General features: G+C 43.8%; 1 protein-coding gene across 1 annotated transcript in view; it reads right to left on the bottom strand.

Annotated features, from left to right (window-relative positions):
* Nucleotides 1-5091: 5091 nt before the first annotated feature.
* Nucleotides 5092-10838, bottom strand: part of ARHGAP29 (Rho GTPase activating protein 29) — a 206883-nt gene continuing 201136 nt past the window's right edge. The window contains exon 24 of the mRNA XM_068239772.1: nucleotides 5092-6076. Within this exon, the coding sequence (XP_068095873.1) occupies nucleotides 5214-6076 (863 nt within the window). The 3' untranslated portion in view covers nucleotides 5092-5213. The remainder of the gene's footprint in view (nucleotides 6077-10838) is intronic.

Genomic DNA, 10838 nt, shown 5'->3' with positions numbered 1-10838 from the left:
TGTTCGGTACTGAAATGTGAGAGTATTCAGGTGTTCCAAATTCGCTATGCCACATTTGAGCACCAACACTACTTACCAGCCTATGAAGTGCAGGCTACAGTGTATGGCTATTCTTCAGCTGTTGGCATAGACAAGCAGAATGTCGCCCAAGGGATCACGCCCCGATCCCCGCCGAACGCCATCTCATACGTGTGTACGAGGCTTTTCTCCAGCGGAGTAAGGAAAAGATCTTTATGTACCGTGACAAGTTCCTAATCTACTGCAACACATTTCCGCAATGATAAAACAGTCCTAGGACTAGATCTATAAAAATATTGACTTGATGACGTGATTACAGTTCTGCTTCCCTCAATTTAAAGGATTCTAGTTAAGAGGAGTCTTGGTGTGTGCAGACCAGCCAGAGCTGCCTATTGGTTGCACTTTGGAAAAGGGTGATATTTCAGGTTGCAGCCTACAGCCAGTCACAGCACTGATCTATGAATGGAGTTACTGAGTCCTGTCTCATAAGGTACCATCTACTAACCTGATTATACGCGGCTTCTAGCAATAGGGCTGGGCACAAAGGAATCGGGTAACCCATGCTCCATATATAGCAGATGCCCAACGTTTGCGTTTTTCTCTAATCGTCAATGGAAAGGACCTTTGGATTAGCTGGCTCCTGAATTCCACTTTCAATGGCCCATCCCCTTGTTGCAGTGAAACATCATCAGGTCATTAAAATGCATCTGCCCTTAAGCAGTGGTGTGAAAATTGTGGAGGTCAGGATCAGGTAAGGGTTGAGACATCGTGCAACTGATGAAGTCCTGGTAAAAAGAACATTAATGTCTCGGTCTGTCTGAGTGAATTCCATGAGGATAACATTAAGACTGGGGACTTCGATTACTGCCTGCATATATTGGTGGCAGTCTGCCTCAGTTGCCCTATATTTACTGGCAGAATTCCCTTCTAGGATTTAAATAACCCTTGGGAATGTGCAAGCTGCAAATTAACTCAGCAAATCTTAGAAACTGCACAGTCAAAGTAAACCTGTCACTTTCTTCACTGAAGAAAGATCTGCATGACAGAGTACGCTTACTACAAAGAACACAACAGCTTCTTATGTTAATAGCAGCAGTAGTTCCCAAAATGTGTAGCTGCCGTCCAGTCATTTCTAAAAACTAATTACCCAATCAGCTTCTGTCTTCTGAGGTAAAAGTCCTGCCCTCTTCCCCTTGAATACTTCCACTGGCTGCTCTGTTGATCATGTGACTCTCCTCAGAGCAGCAGCAATGAGAACATTGTCCTCACTGCAGAGTGTGCTGTCAGTATTGCTTCAAGAGTTAACATAGCAAATGCTCTGACCTGGCCAGGCCCCGATATGCCCAGTTAACACATGCCAAATGGAAACCAGATACGGGTAGATAAATGTTCAACTGTCTATTAAGTATTAAAATAAAACCCCAAATTGAACTTTGGGTTTGAGGGCCAATTTCCACTATCGCGAATTCGCATGCGTTCTTCGCATGCAAATTCGCATAGCAATACAAGTGAATGGGACTGTTCCCACTTGTCAGGATTCCTTTGCGTTTTTCTGTGCAGAAAAAATTCACATGGCAGAGCCATCAGAATTCGCATACCGCTATGCGAATCGCATACAATGTATTTAATAGGAAATTCGCATGCAGTTTGGGTATGCAAATTTTCATGCGAATTCGCATAGAAACAATGGAAAATCACACCAGCACTGCCATGGTTAAATTCGCAAACATCGTCAGCCATGCGAATTCGTATGCGAATTCGCATGAAAATTCACATAAACCCGCATGCGAAATTCACATCCGCATGCGAATTTTTCCCGCAACCATTCCCACCGCAGAAGTGGAAATGCTGCCTAAAGGACAGATGGTTAGAATGAAAAAAGAAAGATATTAGAGATTATAATCATTTGGCCTTTTTAAAACCAATATATTCATGCTAGTGCATTGCAGCTATCTAAAAATGTGAAGAACAGATAACGCTCATCCATTTGAGGGCTACTGATCACCAGAGGGAGCATGCTGAAGAAGGGTGGTTTTTAGTGGGAGTGCCTGTAGTTTGGGGTGCAGGGATAATGTATCAGGAATAGAGCTCCTGGTTCTCTGCAGCTCTGGCTAAATAACACTGTTTTCGGCTGGGGATGGCCAGTGAAATGCAAATAGTTTGGAGTTTATGCAGGATTGGAAATGGACCAATCTAACTGCATTAAGGTGGAATTTGATTGGTCCATTTCAAGCTGCATATAGCTGGATAATCCTATGTGAATTTGGAACAATTTGCATCTCACTGACCTTCCCCACCCCTATGAAAATTCTGATTAATAACCCTAATTTTCCAACCTGAACTAAATCTAATTTACTGCAGTTCTAGTCATCCCAATCTATGCCCAGCTCCAACTCATACTCTTCTTCTGTTGTTGACTAGGTACTGCCCAACCTCAGGGCCTAAACCAAGCATCCCTAGGTGAAAAGAATTCCTCACTGAAACCAACAGCATCAGAGTGACCTGACCTAGTTCAGTGAAACCACAGACTGGAGGTGTCCAATGCTTGATGGTTGTCATGGAAATCATGACAAAATAATTTATAGCAAGGCAGTTTGTATATGCACCACTCACCACTTCTGCCACAGTTATCAATGATACTTAAACATTGTACCCAATAAGCTATGCCTATGAAGCAGTAACAAAACTATAAATATCAAATATGTAATATAAATGTACAGCTCATGCACAGCAAGACCAGGGCTATATCAGTACTGCAATCAGAATCCAGTAAACTTCATAACAAAACTGTGCTAAAAGTGACACAGTGTCTGCAAAGAGCAAGTCTGTTTTGCATGTGACTTTACCATCCTCCTTACAGGATTTACACCAGAGGAGCTACCAAGACTCTTAAAGGGAACCTAAACTGAGAAGGATATGGATTTTTCCTTTCAAAATAATACCAGTTGCCTGGCTGTCCTGCTGATCCTACGTCTTTAATACTTTGAGCCACAGCCCCTCAGCAAGCATGCAGATCACGTGCTCAGACTGGATTAGCTGCATGCTTGTTTCAGGTGTGTGATTCAGACACTACTGCAGCCCAAAAAAAATAATCAGCAGGACTGCCAAGCAAATGGTATTGTTTAAAAGGAAACATCCATATCTATCTCTTTAGGTTCCCTTTAATCCTGTACGTATGTTTAGTTACACCCCCCCCCCCCAACTAAACACCAACACTGCATAGGTACATGGGCTGGATTATAGTAACATTGGTGGAAGGAAGGTGTCACAACACCAAACTGACTGTGTGTCAAAGCAAATGATTGGCCGCCTGGGCCGTCTTGTTGGATCACAACGGCTTACTTCTCTTCTTCTTCTAATGCGGTCCTCGCAGTGGGGCATCTCTTGCTCATCTTCCCCCCCCCCCACAGAAAAAGCTAATGAGTGTTTTGGGTGACAGTTATTGGAAGTGTGCATTAAGCTTTAGAGTTAGGTGGGTGGAGCCACCCACCTATGCTCTGTTGTCAGGTTGGCAGCTCAAAGGCCTGGCTACAGTCACTCATGTGACGCAAGTGCAATTAATAGCAGAGCGTTCCATCAAAGCTCCCTATATGCTCACTTTATAGGATGATTACTTTAGCTTGGATAAAGCTGTATATAATACAGCCTCACCCGTACTGATTCCTGTATTATGTTTGACAGAGGAACACTAAGAGCATGTGTGCAGGAGTGTATGGATTAGTGATAATCATGTCTAGAACTCATGGAGAAGCATGTGATCAGTTTGGTCAGGTGATAAATATGCAAGTCTCTGATTTGCCAGTCATGATCATGTGCTGAAGCAGGATGTAGACACAGCAAATCAGAGCAAATCAGAACAAATCACATGCTTCTCCATGAGTTCTCCTAGACATGACCATCACTAGTATGGGATACTCACGGTCAGTTTCAATTCAACAGAACAAAATCAAATAACTTGCATCATCACTTGTATTGCCACCAGTTTAGGGCTATGTCCTCAGGTGAGTAGGTCGTAGTGATATTTTGTCATACATGCCACAGTGACAAATAGCAAAGGCATTATCCAGTCTGTCTCTTTTAAAAGCAAACATGAATGAACGTTACTATGCCGAGGCAAAAATAGCTAATATTCATCAATCACTTGCATTGCAATTCATTGTTAGCTATACTTGCCTCAAACAGCAGTTTGTAGCTTCAACAACTTGCACGGCAGCTAGCAACAAATCACTCAGTAGAGACAACAGCTATTACATGGCTCTGCTATTTGTTGCCTGTGTGACAGATCACTGTGCACTAACAAGTTGTGCCATTTAATAAAGTTTTCATTGAAAGGAAAGTTTATCCTATTAGAGCCAGCAGACACTGTCCTGCAACCAACGTGTGAGCTCAGAGCAACGTCTAGTGTTCCACTAACTCCTGAACTACAGCTCCCAGAATCCCCTGCAAGTCACAGATTTGCCCCATACGGCAATCAGCAGATGTCAGCTGCACTGAAGATTCCAAAAACTGGGTAGAGGGGAGGAGCCATCTGACAGCTCAGGGCTCAAAGTGGAAAAAAAAGTTATACTGATGTCATCTTCTCCACCAATCTGCACTGAGCAGATTTACATTTGATAAATATTTGTAAAGAAAAATAAAGTTTAAGTGCATTGTCTCTGTAAAAATAACAATAAAGTGACAACACATAAAATGGCAATGGATGAAAATACAGATGAACATTTTACAGTTAAGATAAACAAAGATGTCCCTTGAGGGCTTTCATACATTATCTATACAGGAGATCATATTTAATTGCACAGGATTACAAACTTTCCTTCAGCAAGATCAAACGCTTTTTGCTGCGGTCATAACAAATGCAATATTTTTTTTCCCCCACCTACTGAACACAATTTACAATACAAAACAGTTTGTTCTCTATATATATGAATACTGTTTCTTGGTATAAATAAGCATTTCACTTTTTAAAAAGAACATACCTCTCTAAGTGCACCTTATAAACTGCTTCTGTTTGGAGGAATGCATACACAAATAGACAATCTGATATAGAAAAGCATAAAAACAGGGCTTCAAAGATATACTTCAGTGTTTTTGTATTTCCAGTTAGAAGTTTTTACAAAACAAAAAAATAATAATTCACAGAATGGCACATTAAAAGTTCCTCCAAGGGGAGAGGGTGGAGGCACTGGAGCTCTGTGCTACACAAAGTGTGCCTCTCTGTGTTCCAGTTCCTGTACACGCTTTGGCCGAAGTCTCGGAAAGGCTGGTTTCACATCTGTCGATGGTGCTTCCTCAGCAACGTTTACTTGTGAGCTTCTGCCCTGTCCTTGTGTTTCTGTTACCAGATTTGAGTCCTGAACAAGATTCACATTGTTGTTGTTGACTTGACATTGTACTTTGTTGCTATTTGCAAGCGTAGCATCAGTCTGAGAAGTCTCTTCACTTGGCTTTGTTTTTGGGGATGGTGGTTTGTAAAAAGTTCCTGGCTGTAACGTTCTGGGGGCTCTGAAGGCAGGAAGGGGATTGAGTTCCGTAAAGCTGCCATCGGCCATGGCTGCACTTGGTGGCTTAAGTTGGCTTGCTGAAGGTACTTTCAGTAGTGTGGGATTTGTCAAGATGGCGGGAGCTCCATCATGGGCTCTTATCTCTTGTGGAATGTTCGTCATGATCATTGCAGTTCTGGGTGTAATATCATACTGTTTGTACTGTTTATCCCACGTTTTATGGTGACTTTGAGTCTCGTAGTAAGAAAGTCTGTGGCAAGAATTCAAGTTCGATAAAGGCTTGGTCTCCGAGACCTCTTCAATAACAGGACTCTTGCCAAGTTTGTCCGGAGTGGCGACACCTACATTCCTGGAATTCTTCTCGTTCAGCAAGGAGGGAGGAAGAAGTCGATCTACGGGCAAACTTACAGGCCGGACCAACGGCTTGGCTCGAGGAGCCCTCAGCTGAACTTTGCTTATATGTCTATAGGATTTTGCAGGTATGGAATTGTTTGTCTTTCCAGTCCCATCTGTACTGCTTCGCAACTCGCCCTCTGAAATTGTGTCTAGAGAACAATCTACATAAAAAAGAAGAGGAAAAAGAAAATAGGTACTGTAAGTTGAAGTTACTTAAATGCATACTGTTCATTTCAACAAACATGGAACTTTCCTATATGTAAAATGGCCAGTATGTTTTTACTTTCATTGATAATATTCTGTTTAAGGATCTTATAACATTTACAGCTAACATTTGTCCACAACTATTTTCTTGTGCCAGCAGTGAAGCATCACGGTTGAAAAGGAACACCAGTGAAAATCATGTAATAAAAAAGTGCTTAATTTTTTCAATTATGTATAAATTATTTAAGTCAGTGTTTGCCTATTGTAAAGTCTTTCCTCTCCCTGATTTACATTTTGACATTTATCACATGGTGACATTTGTACTGCTGGCAGGTGATGTCACTGGATGGAGATGCTGCTTGCTATTTTGGCAGTTGTAAACAGCGGTAAACCGCTATTTCCTGACATCACACTGTGGGAGAGGTTTCACCACAATATCAGCTATACAGAGCCCCCTGATGATCCATTTGAGAAAAGAAAAGGATTTCTCATGGGAAAGGGAGTATCAACTAATGATTGGGATGAAGTTCAATTCTTGGCTACGGTTTCTCTTTAAAGGATACCACAACTGACATGTGACATGATGAGATGGACATGTGTATGTACAGTGCCAAGCACACAAATAACTATGCTGTGTTCCTTTTTTTCTTTCTCTGCCTGAAAGAGGTAAATATCAGGTATGTAAGTAGCTGACTCAGTCCTGACTCAGACAGGAAGTGACTACAGTGTGACCCTCACTGATAAGAATTTCCCCCTTTTTTATCTCTTTCTTGCTCTCAGAAGCCATTTTCTTCTAGGAAAGTGTTTTATAGTTGGAATTTCTTATCAGTGAAGGTCACACTGTAGTCACTTCCTGTCTGAGTCAGGACTTAGTCAGCCACTTACATACCTGATATTTACCTCTTTCAGGCAGAGAAAGAAAAAAAGGAACACAGCATAGTTATTTGTGTACTAGGCACTGTACATACCCATGTCTATCTCATTATGCCACATGTCAGTTGTGGTATCCTTTAAAGAGAACCTGTACTGAGTAAAAATATTTAAAATAAACACAGGAGGTAACTTCAAATGAACATTGCATAGTTACCTTGTCATCAGTTCCTCTCAGAATCTCACCACTTTCTTCTTACAATAATCCCTTCCAGTTCTGACAATATTTTGTCAGATCTGAAATATATCGGTTGCTGTCAGTAAAATATCAGTTGTTATCAGTTATAGCTGAGAGGAAAACTGATGTACCAAGTAATGTCCAAGTTTCCCTATGGCTCAAGTGAGCGATGGTACAGTTTAACTGTGTGCTGACCAGAAAGCGGTTATGGGTAATGGCCATTTTCAAAATGGAGGACGGAAAATTCCCTTGATCACAGTGAACAAACAGGACGCAGGACAGGAGAAAGACACTGAGGAGTAGACTACATGGAAGGTAAGTAGGACTTGTGTATTCTTATTTTGACTTTTAATTTTCAGTTCAGGTTTTCTTTAAACTCGTCTCTAGGCAAGATAACAGTTTTAGCATCTGCCAAGATTACCTAGTGGATGTTCTGGCTCTGTGTGCCAAAGTTGAGCTGTAAACCTAATCTCTAACCCTAATGTTTATTGTAATCTCCTAACCTTAAAGCACATTTGAAGAGAATACAATGTCTGGTTTAATAATAATTAGGGATGGGACGAATCCACAATTTCTTCGAATCCGAATCCGGATCCGAATCTAAAAATGTTCTCGAATATCTCGAACCTTTCGAATCCCGAATCTAACGAATCCTGCACATAAGAATTGTGCGATCCGTGGTATAGTTGCCCGCAGTATAGGTAGCGAGGTAAAGGTGCCTTCAGTATAGCTAGCTAGGTATGGGTGCCTTCAATATGGGTAGCTTTCAGTATAGGTAGCAAGGTATAGGGGCCTTCAGTATAGGTAGCAATGTATAGGGGCCCTAAGTATAGGTAGCAGGGTATATGGGCCCTAAGTATAGGTAGCAGGGTATATGGGCCTTCAGTAAAGGTAGCAGGGTATATGGGCCTTCAGTATTGCTAGTTAACTAGGTATAGGGGCCTTCAGTATAGGTAGGTAGAGGGACCTTCAGTATAGGTAGCAGGGTATAGGGCCTTAAGTATAGGTAGGTAGGTAGGTAGGTAGGTAGGTAGGTAAAGGGACCTTCAGTATAGGTAGCAGGGTATAGGGCCTTCAGTATAGGTAGCAAGGTATAGGGGCCTTCAGTATAGGTAGCAATGTATAGGGGCCCTAAGTATAGGTAGCAGGGTATATGGGCCCTAAGTATAGGTAGCAGGGTATATGGGCCTTCAGTAAAGGTAGCAGGGTATATGGGCCTTCAGTATTGCTAGTTAACTAGGTATAGGGGCCTTCAGTATAGGTAGGTAGAGGGACCTTCAGTATAGGTAGCAGGGTATAGGGCCTTAAGTATAGGTAGGTAGGTAGGTAAAGGGACCTTCAGTATAGGTAGCAGGGTATAGGGCCTTAAGTATAGGTAGGTATGTAGGTAGGTATAGGGGCCTTTAGGTAGGTAGGTATAGGGGCCTTTAGGTAGGTAGGTATAGGGGCCTTTAGGTAGGTAGGTATAGTGGCCTTTAGGTAGGTAGATGGGTGGGTAGGTATAGCGGCCTTTAGGTAGGTATGTAGGTATAGGGGCCTTTAGGTAGGTGGGTAGGTAGGTGTAGGGGCCTGTAGGTAGGTAGGTATAGGGGCCTTTAGGTAGGTAGGTGTAGGGGCCTTTAGGTAGGTAGGTGTAGGGGCCTTTAGGTAGGTAGGTGTAGGGGCCTTTAGGTAGGTAGGTGTAGGGGCCTTTAGGTAGGTGGGTAGGTAGGTGTAGGGGCCTTTAGGTAGGTGGGTAGGTAGGTGTAGGGGCCTTTAGGTAGGTAGGTGTAGGGGCCTTTAGGTAGGTAGGTGTAGGGGCCTTTAGGTAGGTGTAGGGGCCTTTAGGTAGGTAGGTGTAGGGGCCTTTAGGTAGGTAGGTGTAGGGGCCTTTAGGTAGGTGGGTAGGTAGGTGTAGGGGCCTTTAGGTAGGTATGTATAGGGGCCTTTAGGTAGGTAGGTATAGGGGCCTTTAGGTAGGTAGATGGGTGGGTAGGTATAGGGGCCTTTAGGTAGGTATGTAAGTAGGTAGGTATAGGGGCCTTTAGGTAGGTGGGTAGGTAGGTGTAGGGGCCTGTAGGTAGGTAGGTATAGGGGCCTTTAGGTAGGTAGGTAGGTAAAGGGGCCTTTAGGTAGGTAGGTAGGTATAGGGGCCTGTAGGTGGGTAGGTAGGTAGGTATAGGGGCCTGTAGGTGGGTAGGTAGGTATAGGGGCCTGTAGGTAGGTAGATGGGTAGGTAGGTATACGGGCCTTTAGGTAGGTAGGTATAGGGGCCTGTAGGTAGGTATAGGGGCCTTCCCCATGCCTCCTCCGCTCACCGCCAACCGCCCTCCCCGGCCTCCTCCGTTCCCCCCCTGCCTCCTCCGCTCACCGCCAAACCCCCCCCCCCCCCCCGCGGCCCCCTCCGTCCCCCGTGCCTCCTCCGCTCACCCCTGCATGAGTATCTACTCACCTTTCCGTGGAGCGCAGAGCGGCAGACCTCTTCGATACTTCCCTGTTCCCTCTAGTGGCCGGACCGGCTCTTACTGATGACATCATTGTAAGAGCCGGTCACTAGGGGGAACCAGGAAGTCGGCGAGAGGTCTGCCGCTCTGCGCTCCGCTCAGGTGAGTTGATGCTGGCGAACAGAGGAGGCGCGGGGGGGTCGGAGGAGGTCGGGGGAGGACGAGTGCGAGCGGGGCGCGGCGATGCAGCGTCGGGATTCGGCGGATTCGTGTAGTGAAAAATGGCGTCGGGATTCGAATCCACGAATCTCGAATATTTCCCAATATTCGAGGGATTCGTGGATTCGCCGGATTCGTCGTCCCAGCCCTAATAATAATAATAATAATGTAATAGATGCAGAAATGCACAACCCCAGTAGTAAGAAAAGGATGTGCCACAGCAACTCGACCACCACTTGAGGAACAAATACTGAAGTGAGCCGGCACCATCCAATTGCTCTTTTACAAGTTTATTCACAGACTGTCATATTGATCAAGCAACGTTTCGGAGCAGAGACATGCAGGAGCAAACTATGACAGTCTACTAGGCTGTCGTAGCTTGAAAAAGGAGCATGTGCCTGCTCCGAAACGACGCTTGATCAATATGACAGTCTGTGATTAAACTTGTAGAAGAGCAATGGGATGGTTTAATAATAAAATAAAGCTTGTATAAGAGACAGCAGTTTTCTAAGGATCATATACAAGACAAGACAAATAACATTTCAATTGCACTTTTCTCCTGGCTCCAGCCACTAGAACACGCTCTGTAGGGAGTAGCAGTGATAAGAGTCATCCCCAATATCTCCTTACTAAATAGGTGCTGGCTTACTGAACAGGAAGAGCTGAGATTTGAATCCAGGTGTTCTGTGTCAGAGGCAGAGCCCGTAACCAGTACACTATCCAGCCACTACAAATACAGTACTGAAAATTCTTTAGACTCCTTTTTTGAATAGGTTTTAAACAGCTAAATATGACAATAACTATGTCACCATGCTACAGCATATCGATTGATGCAGCAAGAGAAGTGTCTCTTACTGGCTCTTTAAAGAGAATCTGTATTGTTAAAATCGCACAAAAGTAAACATACCAGTGCGTTAGGGGACATCTCCTATTACCCTCTGTCACAATTTCGCCGCTCCCCGCCGCATT

The sequence above is a fragment of the Hyperolius riggenbachi genome, chromosome 6 (genome assembly GCF_040937935.1).
Source record: "Hyperolius riggenbachi isolate aHypRig1 chromosome 6, aHypRig1.pri, whole genome shotgun sequence".
Taxonomy (NCBI): Eukaryota; Metazoa; Chordata; class Amphibia; order Anura; family Hyperoliidae; genus Hyperolius; species Hyperolius riggenbachi.
Note: the sequence above shows the minus strand (reverse complement) of the source record. Positions and strands in the feature narration are given on the sequence as shown.